Raw genomic sequence first — 15,904 nt, forward strand, 5'->3', positions numbered from 1 at the left:
GCTCTTCACAGCTTAATGAGAAATACTAATAAGTGATCCCGAAACACTGGTGGCCATGATGTCCCACAACCTTTAAAATTCAACAAAAGGTACCAAGTCATCAAAAATGAGATCATAGGACTCAAAATAGTTAAACAATCAACACACTACATATTTGTAACTAATTTAACCAACTCATGCAAACATTATATCCACAGCTAAAGACAGTACCAGTAATTTAAGCAATGGTACTTAAAAAGTTAATATGCAGAGAGGCAAAATGTCTTGATCAAAAGAAGCATATGCCTCTCCTTTTACCTTCCCTGGCATGGGCTTTGATGCCTTGTTTAGTGACTGGCCAGCTGGCTGCTAGCTTGATAAACAGAGAACCTGTGCCCATCTCACAGGCCTTTGTGATTAGGGTCTGGCGTCCTTAAGAAGACATTCCACACAGAGACATGCCAGAAGGAGGGGGTAAGGAAGATGGGGGAAAGAAGGTTTGCTAGCTAGCGAGGACTAGGGGTGGTAAGGGAGATTGGCCAGGAGGCGTGCTGCTCCCCACAAAGCAAGGTTGAGCAGAGTGTAGAAATGGGCTTTTCACTTCAAGGAGCTCAGCACGAATATTGACATTAAAGTCTAGTCACAAACTCTTCCTACCTTGTCAGCCCAAATTAAATTTCCTTTGCTCCCTGCAATTCACATACCCGTTAATTTCTCCTGGTATCACACTGCATTTGAGATCCTCTCTGACCAGCGTTGACCTAACTTGAAGTCAGTATACCCTGGTTGCCTTAGACAGTCTTCAGTAAACATAAGGAGAAGAATGTTCTCCATTCAGGATTGGCCTTGGTTGATGCTAGATTGGATTTATTGTTGCTTGCCAAAAATTGCTAAAATAGTCTTGCCATTTGAAGAACAAAAATTACTGCTCAGAAGTGACGGAAAGAGATTGCTATAAATTGCTTTGGGTAAGACAAAGACAATATGGCGGTCCTCCAAAGAGTCACATGATTTTCAGGGTATCACAAATTACTTCTTGACAGAAATCTTTCTTTCTGCTTCCTCTTCCCCCAAGTAGGCTAATAAACTGTTCGATGGTGGGAAAGTCACAACCATGACAGGATATCTCAAAAGGGAATGAACATTTTAATAAATCTATTACTCAGTTACTAGATTATAGATAATAAACATGTGGTCAAAACCAATTTTAATGGGCTCCCTCACAGTTATTTCCATAATTTTACAAACGGTCAGTCTGTGCTAACAGCACACATTCTACACTTCAGCTCACTTTATTCCTTTTGTAGCACATCACCATCAATACCTGAAGGGGCTGTTGTCACTTAGCCTTTCATTTTCTCAAGGCTGCCAAGCAAGAGGTGATACAAACATGAAGTTCGTGATGTATTCTCATATGAGACATGTGAGAGGCAACCCTTTTGAAAGTTAAATTTCCTTTTAAATCACCCTGCATGCTTTGATTTTAGAAAAACTCTCCCACATTATCCTGATTAATAGGACACTGAATTAACAAGAACTGAAAGGAAGATGGACAGCTGGACGTCCGCATCTGTGAAAAAGACGTCCAGAAGACAGCCTGAAGATAGGCCGGATGAACTTGGGGGAAGATGTGGAAGGCCTGCTCTCGGAGCTGCGGATGACTCAGGCTGGGAGCTACAATGACAGATGAGGCCCTCAACATGAAAATGTATCATCTTAAGCTCTAGCAATGGACCGAACCCACAGGATTACATTTAAGCATAGCAAATGCAAACTGCACAAGTTCAAGATGAGGGAGACCTGACTTGACTGCACTTCATGTAATCTGGGGATTTTAGCGGACCACAGAGTTTTATACATAACATCTTGATGTAAAAGCAACACCTATTCTTTCCTCTCCACCCTGACAAAACCAAGAACTCATCTCTGTACAATCTTTGGGTGCATTAAGAAAGGCCTGTGTTCAGATCCCAGGAAGGGGTGAGGCTACTGTGTTCTGAGCTGACTGACAACTGTAGTATTACGTCCAGATTTGACACTGACATCGACAAATCTGATGCATCTATAATGGGGAGACAGACCATACAGAGGACCGGAAACCATGTCATTTGAAGAGGAGTTGAGGAACTGTGGATATGTCCTCAAGACAGAAAGACTCAAAGGCTCACCTATCCATACATTTGAAGAAGTACAGTATAGCAGTTACAATATGGACTCTGGGGTCAGATGGCCTGGGATCTGTCATCCACGGGATCTAGTGGAGATGGGCACTGGACTCTGACATTCTTTGGGAAGAATCCTTCAAAGTCTCAGAGGGGACGACTGTGCCATGTCATATTCATTTTGTAGGTATAACGCTGGCACATCATTGGGGTTTAATGAATATTTTATTGTTCCTTTATAAGGACGCACTACACAAAGAACTAAGGTCTCAGAAGCAAATTACAAAGGCGGGACGTACACACACTGCTCAAGCACCTGGTAGCAACTGGAAGGCAAATAACAGCAGCTCTCACTCCCCTCCCCACAGCTGGCAACGGTCGTCATGAAAATGATGTGGTGAGTTGTAATCATGGTTGCCTCCTGGTAACCGAACAAGGAGGCAGCGTGAGGGACTGTCAACTGCCTTTTATTTTTTTTTAAGAAGAAATTTGCATTTTTGATATTGTTAATTTCAGTGGGTCCAAGTCAATGAGGAGCAGAGGCAGCCCCAGACCGTATCTTTCGTTTTCTCTACTGTTGGCTCTCTCTTTTTTAAAAATATTTTATTTATTTGACAAACAGAGAGAGATCACAAGTAGGCAGAGAGGTGCGGGGGGGGGTGGGGAAGCAGCCTCCCCCCTGAGCAGAGAGCCCGATGCGGGGCTCGATCCCAGGACCCTGAGATCATGACCTGAGGTGAAGGCAGAGGCTTAACCCACTGAGCCACCCAGGCACCTGTCTTTTGTTGTTTTGTTCAAAAACTTTGACAAAAGCAGTTTTTGCCCTGATGTCATGGTATCCTGCTGTTTTGTCCTCCAATGAAAATACCTGCTATTGAAGCTTAATTAAAAAATACAGTTGTTTCCACTTGACAGCTATCAGAAGAATCTATCACAGTGTTTGTTTTCTCTTTATGTGAGATAATTTGGGGGAAATGCTAGTTCCCCAGTCCACAGAAGGTCACTAACTAAAATGAGATGGTTTAATTGATAAGCATTCTTTAAGGAATGTAGAGTATTCCCAAGATCCTATCCTTGCAGGGCTCTGGGCTTTGGAATGAAATCAAAGTCTTGTTAAAAGCTCAGCATCTAAATGTAGCCATTCAGAAAATAGCCATGAAAATTCCTTTTTTCCCCGAGCTAGCTGTTTTTTAAAGTGTTGTGAAATGTAAATAATTTTAAATGTCTTACCCACTTAGGTCAAATTATAAAACACATACAATGTCAAAATGGGTTAGGGCTTAAGCATAAGAGTTATCACTTGATTATTTCATATATATGTACACACACACACACACGCACACACACACACATACACCCTCTCCTTAAATATCTCTCTATAAATATTTACATGGGTAGATGATTTCTTCTAAGAATCAATTGTATCACTGAGTATTACCATACAGAACGCAGGAATATATTAATATATTTCCTTGGGAACTCAGTAAGATTTTTCTGTTTTGGTGTGCTCTGTTTATTCCTTGCCTCAATAAAGGCACTGACCCCAGGGAAAACTAACAAACCAGGTTTCCAAAACAAAATTCTAAAGGTTGGGAAGTTAGGACAAGGACACACTGAGATGCTTTGATACAGAGGTAGGCATATGATTAAGAAGAAGTCTTTGAACAAAGTTTATGTCACAAGATTCTACTTCTGGACTGTTTCTGTTAATGAAACTTTCCCATGCCCATCTAGTCCTGCTTATGCAACATGTTTGTTTGACATCCCCCCTCGGTTACATCATTTAAGAGGAGTCAAGTGACTTATTTCATGCCTCCAACATTCTGGCCCAGTTCCCCTCTGCAGCCTCCACCACCTCCCGTCCCCTCTGGCTCACCATATACCAGCTTTCCTCATTCTTTGACTTCTCCCTGGTTCCGCAAGCCTCTGCTTCACGGCAATCACTCATCCTCTCCTCCGCAACTAAAGATCTGTCTGGTCTCCACTCATCCTCTTCCTCTTGGCCTGGCTAATCCTCAATGTCCAGCCTCAGCCTCAACGTTGTTTGTGAAGGCGGGCCTTTCCTATGTCCTTGGCCTGCCTCTGCCATCGGTCTAGAGTAGGATCCTGGTTTATAAATTCCCACAGATTGGTAGTTATCTTTTCATGGCCCTCATCACGATTGTCACAGTCCAGTGCCCTGCGCGATGACTTGTTTATTGGGGGTGCCTCTCGTTGGCCCCGGTAAGGCAGGGACAGTGCTGACACTCAGTGAGGCAAGGCCCCAGACATCGTAGATGTGCCATGAACACTTTTGGAATGAATGAATAGAAGGGACCCACTGAGAATCTAAAGCTACTGGTACCACACTTCCATCCACTTGGGTGGTGCCTGATTGGAAACTTTTGGCTTAAAGTTTATAAGTGTCTGAATCCTTGCCCCCTTCTCTCTGCCCTCCCCCATGCCTTCTTTCTCCCCAACACACATACCCCAGGGAGTCTGTGAAAACTGCCCATGAAAGATACTGCTTTTACCACAGAATCTTGTCACATATCCTGGATTTTATAGGTAATATATACTTGTAGTTTTACCCCAGTGGTTCCCAGAAAGGAGAGTTGTTCTTAATGAAACTTTAATGCTCCTGCCCTTCCCATTACCGGATGATTGGTAAGACTAATGATTGAGTAAGAGAGAATCAGAAAAATAAAGGCCATAAATTAAATCTTACTATGATCTAATTCTACTGAGATTCTTCTTTCCAAAATACAAACAGCTCTAAGTTCTTCCCTTGAACCCAAAGGTGCATTTTTCATCCAGCTTAGTGCACACCTTAGGGAAAGACATAGCTTTAAATCATGAAACGAACACATTTCCACATTTCTTCTGATAAACTGAAGCGTGTCTGACACCGCCCTCTGACTTTCTACAGAATTTACAAAACGAAGAAAATTTTAAAAATCAAAAGCAAAAGAAAAACATTTGCATTTCTAAAAGGCAAGCTTTTATAAATATTACCTTAGGAGAAAATAAAATATGTTTGCCTTAATACAGTCCGTAGTAAAATGACCACGGGGACAGGTCTAAATGGTTTATTAAGTAAGAAAAATTGAACATGTGAAAAATTGTTCTCTCCTAGAATATCTCTAACCCACACACGTAATTTATATCATGGCAAAATTCAACACAAAAGATGTATTGTTTCTGGCAAAATAACTTGCAAACATGCTTAATTAGGCTACAAACTAAAAGCATAGCTTAATACTGTTGACAGCCATGAGCCTCAGACAGTGATTTCTGCTATTATTATTTTACTTATGGAAACATTTGAAAAGCAGTAAATATGGAACTAAAGGGCAAGGTTATTAAAGAGATGTAACATTTGAATTTTACGATGCTCATTTCTGTGTCAGCATCACAAACGATAGGCTTCGAACAGCCCCACCTTGTAATGAGAATGAAAGAAATTATTTTTGCAACGAAAGCTTACTCCCATGGATATTTGAAAAAGATGTCAGCATTTAAGTTAATCAATATCTGCTTCCAGTGGGCTTTACTTGGAGAAGTGATGCCTCTTTCTGGGGAGAAGGGATAATTCTTTATGCTGACATTCCATTCCATTTACTGCAAGATGTAAATGAATGCCTCCGGTAAATGGATTCCATGGTCAGTTAATATCCAGGGCAATCTTTGCTCTACTGTAGCCACTTACCAAAGGAGCAGCCAGAGCCTACAAATAAATCGGAAGGAATCTAACCCAGGGCACCATTTTCAAACTGCTAATGCCCTCTTCCAGGGCCGTGACTTCTCATTCTTTGTTCCTACAGATTACAGACTAAGGCTATGGAAAGGGAGGGCCAGGTTACAGGACTGAAGGAGACAGAAGAGGAATTTGGTCCTATTATCTAGATATTCTAGCTATTCCACGTATTTAAATTTCAGTAATCATTTTTAAGCGGTCATTTATGTGTGACAAAACACAAGGTAAAATACAGAGTTAAAGCATTGCATGGTTTAGTGGAAAGAGTTCTGGCCTCTAGTTCTCTCCCTCCCCCTTGCTGTGTAACCTCAAATAAATTTTTTCAGTAACTTTCAGCGCAGGGCTGTAACTTCTCATTTGGTTTTCTTATCTGAAAATGGCAGTTATCATGAAGGGGATCAGGCAAAACTGTGGAGTCTACAAAAATGGTTTTAATAGTCTGACATGGCACAGAAAGTCAGGATATTTCTGAGATCACTTGAAAAATGTATCTAATGGGCATCACCAATCTGAAGAGTTAAAACTTCAGGGGTGGATGTCTGACCTGAGTTCTTCCCGCTTACCATTTCAAGTTCTTATTTTTACCTCTCTAGACAGCCTCAGAGGTGTATAAAATGTGAAAACGTTAATGAGGTATTCTAGTTTATGAGACTCTATTAAACTTTTCACTGATTTATTTCCCATTATAAAATTAATACATGCTTATTGCAGACGTTTCCAACAGCTCAGAATGGTATATAGAAAATGACTTTCCTTCCACTGCTGCTTGCTTTCTCTTTCTCTCACTCACACACCCCTCCCACACACCCCCCAATTTCCATTTCCACTCCCCAGAGATAATCATTATGAAGTTTCTTTCAAAACAAAATACTTTGAAAATGGAAAACACTGAAAGACCATTTATGGATTTTAAAAAAACACGTTAAAGAAAAAAATTCCAAAATTATTTCATGCCAGTCAGGACTGGGGAAATCTCAAATTCCCTCAGAACAACAGAATGACCAACCAGTTGCTGGGTGAGGGAGCTGAAACCATAATCCCGTAAACAAATCGTCCGAAGTGTATGGCTAGAGACAGCCCACGGCAAAGATGGAATAAAGTCTTCAAGGAACACTGCCTCCTCCTCATGGTTAACAACTTGATGACGTTCTTCAACATGTTTTAATGATTATCATACCTTCCTCTTCACAAAGGATTGATTTATTATGGTTTAAATTGAAAGAATACTGGTTTCCCAGTTTTGAATCAGGCTTAGATTACAGAACACATAAAATCAATGACTTTGTTCTAGGCAAGAAAAAACACAGTGTTCATTGAAGTGCAAAAGGAACAGTCCTGGGGAAAAATTCTTCACGCTTGCTCTATGTGCTCACTGTTTGCACCATCCGCCTCCCGGCCTCTCTCTCCTCCCCTCATCGCTGTCATCGGTACCAGCACACCTAAACTTCACAAACAACTTCATGATTACTTTTGCCAGTCCTCAAAATAATGTTGTTGGGTAGCTTTTTCAACATACAATAAAAAAAGCTGAAACTCAGAGCAGTGACGTGATTGGCTCAAGATCTTTCATCTAGTAAAAGGGACACTCACCCAGGTTTATGATGACTTTTTTTTTTTTTCAAGATTTTATGTATTTATTTGAGAGAGAGAGTGCATGCGTGAGTGAGTGAGCAGGGAGGAGAGGGTAGAGGGAGAGGGACAAGCAGACTCCCCTCTGAGCAGGGAGTCCAACGCAGACTTCATCCCAGGACCCTGAAATCATGACCCTAGCTGAAGGCAGACACTTAACCGACTGAGCTGCCCAGGCACCCAGATTTGTAAAGACATCTAAGTGTGTATCTCCAAATCAGATCTCTCCTCTAAAGCTCCAATCTCCGACACATCTGCATTTTCGTTCCAAGTGCAGTTAAATTCAGTTTCCAGGCTGAGCCCATAATATTCTCCCATAAACTTGTTTTCTTTCTCAGTAAATGGCACCATCACCCTTCCAGTTGCTCAAGCCAAGAACCTAGGCAGCATCTCTACCCACCACTCCTTTTCTCAACACACCTATATATATGCTCCGTCACTACATCCTGTACATTTTGCCTCCTGAAAATTTCTCAAATCTGTCCACTTCTCCTTGTCTCCACCATGAACAACACAATCTGAGGCCCTAACATCTCGCTTGGAAATCATTTCCATGTTACACCCTGCCCTTCCCTCACCACCTCCCCTCCACTTGGCAGCCAGACTGATCAGGTAATTCCTCGGCTTAAAATCTTTTGTTGGCTTCCTAGTTCTCTTCAGATAAAGGTGAGAAACCTCAGTGTGTCCTGTAAGAGGTGGTATGGTCTGACCCTGCCAACTGGTAAGATCAGGGAGTGCTTTCCATGGTTTCAGGATATCATGATGTATTTAAAAAAAATAAGTGAATAGTTAAGCTTCTGTGTTTATATAATGCATAACATTTAATGAATTAAGTGCACAGATTAACTATAGAATGAAATTTACACTTGTGGATTTTTTAAAAAAACATTATTAACATATGACTATATGTAGATCTTTGTGACTTCTTTCTTAAATAGACCAAATTCATTTTATAATGCTATAGAAATTAAAATACACGCTCAAATATTTGTAATAAAATATATAATCATTGGTATAATTTATTTCATTGTGTGTGACTTCTGTCTCAAAAGTGGATAGCTGGAGAGATGGAGGCAGGGACTCTTCTCCCATGTTGTAAGGAGTACTCATCTCAGAGTCTAAAAAACAGGGTCAACTTCATGCATTTGTGACCTGTGTAGTCACTCAGGGCCTGCGCTTAGAAGAGCTCAGTTTATTGCCTTATTATATATATTTGGTCTTGAAATTCTTACTAATTTTTGAACAAGGGTACTACATTTTCATTTTGTCCTGGGCACCACAAATCGTTTAGCTCATTCCTGCCAAAAAGAATCTCAATGTGTAAGAGTCGAACTCCCTCATGTTACTCAGCCCAAAGTGTCCACTGTGTTCGATTTCTGTGGTTCTCGATGGAAGGAGGGCTCTGAGGACCACTGGAGTCAGAACTGTCAGTCAGTGGGGGAGGGGTGTCTATACGCTGTACAATCACAGATTTCAGGCCAACCAAACCTGAGCTTCTACTCAATAACTGAGATTTCCAAATACAGTAAAATGTGGTTAACTATTCTTGCAAGTGAATTAGGCCAAACCAACAGACAGTTAATGTGGAACATCCCTTGGCTTCAGCTGCTACTTAAGATAAGTCCTGACCCAGAATATGGGGCTTCACTGGGCAAAGGTGGGTATAATCAACTTTACTGAACAGTCTGGTGATAGCCATATTAGAAATCATTTTATGGTTTATAAAAGTCCATCAACAGTTTTGTACAAAACAAAATAAAAAACTGAACCCCTGGGGGAAATTGTCTGCATGTGCAAAATGCGTCCCCAGGGGGTGCTTCCAGGATCAGAAATTTTCAATGCAAGCAAGCAGTATGATGGTGGGGGAAAAGTGTGCTGTTATAAATGAAAGGACGCTGAGCTTAAAGCACATCATGTGCTCCTTTTATCTTGTAGAAGTTGAAAGGCTGCTAGCATCTGTAAATTACCATTAAAATATATTTATAATTACTACTACTTTGCATGAAAAGTGAATGATCCTTGAAGAGTTGGTTTCCTGCTTACCCTAGTTAACTTAGGTGGATTTAAAAATTAGTATCTAGGTAAAATTTAAATTTTAGGCTGACAATTTCCCCCCAGAGCTCAAAATTTATTTAGAACATGAAAATTTCAACCTTCTTGGGAAAGTTATGCTTCTGAGATTAAAAAAAGTGATAACACAGTTTCTAGAAGCTTCTGTTAGTGATAAAGAGGAAACATTCAGGGGTCATGATGCATATTTCAAGGAGATGAATTTTGGTGTCAGAATTGGGTTCAAGTCTCTACTTTGCTCTTAACTACCTAACAAAGGACTTGATCTTTCTAAGCCTCAGTTTCCAGTTCCTAAATAGGGATGACAACACCACATGAACAAGGCTAACGTGGGGATCAGATTCGATGTGAGTGTTCAGCACAGAGACTAGCACATGATAAGCACTCTACAGATGTAGCTATCATCACTGATGAGCTTCTTCCTCCAGGATTTTAATCTAGTAAGTAGTTACCTTATTGACAGGAATAATGTTTTTGACATTGTAGTAGAAGCCAAAATAAACCATGTTGAAAACTCCGTGACGTCCCAAAGTTGCTGTAAATCCCTTGTTGAGGCCCTGGAGTCCCAAGCCTTCCTTCTTAATGATGTGTCTTGCATAACTCATCGTGGATGGTTGCTGCAGGAGAGAGGAGCAGAGCCAGAGAGACCATCTTTGAGACCGTGAAATAAAGTAAATTACCCTTTGAGCTTCCCTTCAAGCCAGAATTATTAGGGATTTCCCTCCCCCACCCCAACATGAATAATCATGCCTAGATCCATGCTTTTACAATTAGGAAGCTCCATAAGTAAACAAAATTGCATGCATACAAGGCCTTCAAAGGAAGATTGCTGGCAAAAAACCCCCACATCTTTGAATTAGTGAAACTAATGTCATGTAATACCTATCATCACTGCCTACATGTAAATAGCTGCATCCAGTTCTGGATTATCCAAAGTAATGGGGGGGGATTAGCCAACCAGGTAAACTGGTAATCCGTAACTGCATAATCCAAAAGGAATTTATCTTTTGTTCCTGAATCCAGCATATTTACTTTTCTAATTATGATTTTCTGGAGTGAATGTTACAAGTAGTCTTGATCCCACTGCCTCAATAGTTTAAGCTGGCACTAGGTTAGAAATTGGGCACGCACAAAGAGCAGATGTTTGTAGCTTTCCTCAAGAGGGTGGGCAATCAGCGTGTTTATCACTTGTTGTGATAAATGATAAATCAGTGGCACTGGGAGTGGTGGGTTACCTTTAACTTCCTTCCTTCCAGCCCTCCGACTGATGACCCAATCTTGAAATACCCTGACTGCCCTCCAGTCTATCACTACTTTTGGAGCACACTACAGTGCTCACTGGAGTTTGCCCTGAGGTTTATAATTCGTTATGATACAAGAACAATTCACATGGGCTTCAATGAAAAGGTCAGTGATTGCTTCCTTTTGGAGGTATAGTACAAAGGATAGCTCTCCTCGTTAAATTTTGACTGAATAGGAAATAGGGGAAAATGCTCAGTATTTAATTTTTTCCCCCCCATGAAGCAAGCACTGATGTGACGTTTGTTTGATTTTTCACTGGAGCAGGTTGCTGGAGTGGTCCGCAGTCTGATGTGCTCTCTGACTAGAAGTGGTTTTTTATCATGTGCAATTCAGGTTGTATCAGCAGAACAGAGTAGAACAAATCCAATCAAGGCTTTTCATCCAACTTGTATTTTCTAGCTGGGTAATTAACAAGATACATTTATATGAGCTTGTTTATATAGTAAATCCTACAGTTATTGCTGATAAATGTTTTAAAAACTCTTAACTACAATACTACACTCAACTTCATCTTTTCACTTAAGATTAATTACAATATATTGTATTAAGCTTAAGGAAAAAAGACACATGAGAATGTATCTTAAAATAATAAAAAACATTTCGTATAGGAAACCCAAAAATTCTCAGAAGGTTAAAGTTCGCTCCCTGCTCTACAAAATGGGACGTTTTTGTTTGTGTTCTGGCACATTGACTATCAACTCAAATTATTTATTTTGGTTTTCAGAACAGGCTTGAGGACAAGTTGAGCAGAAGTTCATTTCTTTTGGAAAGACTCTGGAAGTGCTGAGCAAACCGCTCGGGCTCTGCTCTCCTGCTCTGAGGAAGGCAGCCAGAGGGCAGATTTTGAACTCAAGTGCCTGGTTGAGCTTGAACTTTAGTTGTGAGTCATGAAGTAAAATCAGAGAGCAGCACAGTAGTTAGAAATAGTGGGTTGTCGTTCTCTGCTTGACTTATTTCACTTAGCGTAATCCTCTTCAGTTCCATCCATGTGGATGCAAATGGTGGGTAGTCATCCTTTCTGATGGCTGAGTCATAGTCCATTGGGTATATGAACTGCATCTTCTTTATATGTGGAACATAAGGAATAGCATGGAGGACCACAGAGGAAGGGAGGGAAAACTGAATGGGAAGAAATCAGAGTGGGAGACAAACCATGAGAGGCTCTGGACTCCAGGAAACAAACTGGAGGGTTACAGAAGGGAGGGGTTGGGGGAGGAGGTAATCAGGTGATGGGTATTAAGGAGGGCATTTTTTTAATTTTTAAAATTTATTTTCAGCGTAACAGTATTCATTGTTTTTGCACCACACCCAGTGCTCCATGCAATCTGTGCCCTCTCCAATACCCACCACCTGGTTCCCCCAACCTCCCACCCTCCACCCCTTCAAAACCCTCAGATTGTTTTTCAGAGTCCATAGTCTCTCATGGTTCACCTCCCCTTCCAATTTCCCTCAATTCCCTTCTCCTCTCTAACTCCCCTTGTCCTCCATGCTATTTGTTATGCTCCACAAATAAGTGAAACCATATGATAATTGACTCTCTCTGCTTGACTTATTTCACTCAGCATAATCTCTTCCAGTCCTGTCCATGTTGCTACAAAAGTTGGGTATTCATCCTTTCTGATGGAGGCATAATACTCCATAGTGTATATGGACCACATCTTCCTTATCCATTCATCCATTGAAGAGCATCTTGTTTCTTTCCACAGTTTGGCGACCGTGGCCATTGCTGCTATAAACATTGGGGTACAGATGGCCCTTCTTTTCACTACATCTGTATCTTTGGGGTAAGTACCCAGTAGTGCAATTGCAGGGTCATAGGGAAGCTCTATTTTTAATTTCTTGAGGAATCTCTGTTCTCCGAAGTGGCTGTACCAACTTGCATTCCCACCAACAGTGTAAGAGGGTTCCCCTTTCTCCACATCCCCTCCAACACATGTTGTTTCCGGTCTTGCTAATTTTGGCCATTCTAACTGGTGTAAGGTGGTATCTCAATGTGGTTTTAATTTGAATCTCCCTGATAGCTAGTGATGATGAACATTTTCCCATGTGTCTGATAGCCATTTGTATGTCTTCATTGGAGAAGTGTCTGTTCATATCTTCTGCCCATTTTTTGATATGATTGTCTGTTTTGTGTGTGTTGAGTTTGAGGAGTTCTTTATAGATCCTGGATATCAACCTTTTGTCTGTACTGTCATTTGCAAATATCTTCTCCCATTCCGTGGGTTGCCTCTTTGTATTGTTGACTGTTTCCTTTGCTGTGCAGAAGCTTTTGATTTTGATGAAGTCCCAAAAGTTCATTTTCGCTTTTGTTTCCTTTGCCTTTGGAGACATATCTTGAAAGAAGTTGCTGTGGCTGATATTGAAGAGGTTACTGCCTATGTTCTCCTCTAGGATTCTGATGGATTCCTGTCTCACGTTGAGGTCTTTTATCCATTTTGAGTTTATCTTTGTGTACAGTGTAAGAGAATGGTCGAGTTTCATTCTTCTACATATAGCTGTCTAGTTTTCCCAGCACCATTTATTGAAGAGACTGTCTTTTTTCCACTGTATAATTTTTCCTGTTTTGTCGAAGGAGGGCATGTTTTGTGATGAGCACTGGGTGTCATACGCAACTAATGAATTGCTGAATGCTAAAAAAAAAAAAAAAAGTGCAAAAAAGTATAATTGGATTTTATCCCCTCTGATTTATCCTCACTTTACTCATCTGTAAAGTAACAATAATAAGAAAACAAGAGAATCTTACTGATAGGATTGCTGTGATGATACAACTAAGTCAGTGGATTTTTTGTCCTCTGTAAGCATTCACTACATATTAGCTGTTAATAATAATGACAATTGCGCTGAGAATAACAAAAATAGTTTGAATAATAAAATAACAGGTAATTTCTTTGTGAGCTGAAGGCAAGGGCCTTAAAAAGGGTGGAGGCTGATCTGAGGGAGACGAAGGGCGTGCACAACAAGGCTCTTCCTTTTCATTCCTTCTGGCCATCCCTTCCTTTTCCCAGAGCCCTGGACCCTTGTGTCTACCAGAAATGCCTCATGCAAGGCAAAAAGGTCTGCTTCCTCTGAGCCTGATCAAATCCAGCTTCGGGGCGAGAGCGCTTCTCCAGGGAGCTTCCTCACCCCAGGGGCTTTCTTCTCTAGAGCAGCAGATCCTGTAAAATGGCTTCTTCCCTACCTCTCAGTTAATATCCTTGGTAAGAATTCTCCAGTGGGTAAGTCTGTGGGCTATAGAAGCAAGGCCGCAGGGGAGCAAAGGTTGGGAATGAAAAAGTCACCCACTGGACTTCCACCTCACACCTCACACAGCTTACAGCCTGGAGAGCACATTCATGTGTGTCACCAGGTACTTGGAACACAGTAAGTACTCATCAGTGTTAACCATTATCACAGATGTCTGGTACTTTACATATATCACATGATTTATCCTCCCAGCAAAGGTGTGAGATAGGTATTATCATCATTCCCATTTGGCAGATGGGGAAACTAAGGTTGTGTTACTTGCTCAAAATCACAGAGGTAGTGCCTCTCCCACTCCAAGTCCGTACTTTTATACTCTGTGTGGTTTTGCTGTTGTAACATATCTGACTGCTTTTCTCAATTTGTAGGGTGTCCAGTGGTTCTATTTCCCTTATTTTGCAGGTGAGAAAACAAGGATTGTTAAATAGCAGGCCCAAAGTAAAAATGCTGGTAAATAGCTTACCCAGAATTCTGCATCTAATCCAGTGTGGTTCTCATTCTGTGGGCTCAGTCTTGTTCTGCATTTGTGGTAAGAGCTTCAGAGTTGGATCATCCAGCAGATACAGATAATAGATGCATCCTAACTCCAATATATTCTTCTTGGGGCCTTGCGATAGAGAATAACCAGAGTTTTCTAACTCTCCATGAAGAGTAGAAGTGTGCAACATCGTGTCACACCCATGTAAGCAAATATTTAATTAGAAAGGCAAAACATGATTTCCACTGGGATGCTTAAATAGGAAAATACAGAATCATTTTGACTAGATCTCTGTAAACACAAGGAATTTTACTAAACTTATTTGATTACTGGGCTTCCATTTCAAAACAAAAATGGTGACTGACCAGCATCATCAGCCAAGTGATTCCAATACTATCCAGCCCGGCGGGTCACCTACCAGTTCAGTTTCCTTCCAACATTTAGAGTCACGGCAATTTTCATATTTAGTTACCAGTTGCGAGCCAAATGGCATTCTAACTTTCCTAGATGTACTCCTTGTCGACCGCACCAGAATGCAAGCAGGGGAGCATAAGTAGATTGGAATGTGGCTAAGACTGTGATATCACACTGTTCTCCACACTGGTTTATTGAAATCCTCCGTGCACTAGTACCTGCCAGAGTATTTTCACTTGATGCAACTCAGAGTCTTTAGGCTTCATTTTAGCTATTGCCAACTGCTAATTCTGGGAACTCTGTTCTCTCATGCGTTCGTTTCTTCAATGAAGACCCGTTGTGTGCCTCCGAGGTGCCGCGTGCTGTGTAAATGTCTCGTGCAGGACTTTGCTTCTATTCTAGAAATTTAAATACGTTTGCTTGGGTTTTTATTTGAGGAGGTAGGCCGATAATTTTTAGGCCCCCCCCCCCCGAGAATATTCCATGATGGTTATGAAATATGGACTCAAATTCTGTTTTAAAAGTCCTTAAGAGGCTTGATAAGATTCTTTGTACCACTCCAGGGCACTGATTTCCTTACTCACGGAGAGTCCAGGATTACCAACAAATCACAGAGAGGACTTATGGCAGCCTGAGCTATTTTGCCTGGAGGTCTTCCATCCAACTACTGACCATAGCTGGCTCTGATCAGCTTGTGAGATCACAGACTGAGGTGCAGGCAGCAGGCATTGTTCTCTGAGTGAATAGCTGTCAGAGTGCGGCCAATGGGTAGAGACATGGAGTGTGTGTCCACAAATTTCCTCCAACCCTGAAGCCAGAGAAGAGCTCTAGGCACACCATGTCAAAAGGCGGCACGCTCTGCATGCGTTCCTTTACTTGATTCCCAGGACAAGG

General features: G+C 41.2%; 1 protein-coding gene across 1 annotated transcript in view; it reads right to left on the reverse strand.

Annotated features, from left to right (window-relative positions):
• The window catches only part of LOC111140618 (solute carrier family 25 member 21), a 504,394-nt gene that overhangs the window by 15,602 nt on the left and 472,888 nt on the right, over nucleotides 1–15,904 (reverse strand). The window contains exon 7 of the mRNA XM_022492811.1: nucleotides 10,029–10,193. Within this exon, the coding sequence (XP_022348519.1) occupies nucleotides 10,029–10,193 (165 nt within the window). The remainder of the gene's footprint in view (nucleotides 1–10,028; nucleotides 10,194–15,904) is intronic.

This window comes from Enhydra lutris, unplaced genomic scaffold, assembly GCF_002288905.1.
Source record: "Enhydra lutris kenyoni isolate GAN:26980312 unplaced genomic scaffold, ASM228890v2 scaffoldscaffold4, whole genome shotgun sequence".
NCBI classification, from domain to species: domain Eukaryota; kingdom Metazoa; phylum Chordata; class Mammalia; order Carnivora; family Mustelidae; genus Enhydra; species Enhydra lutris.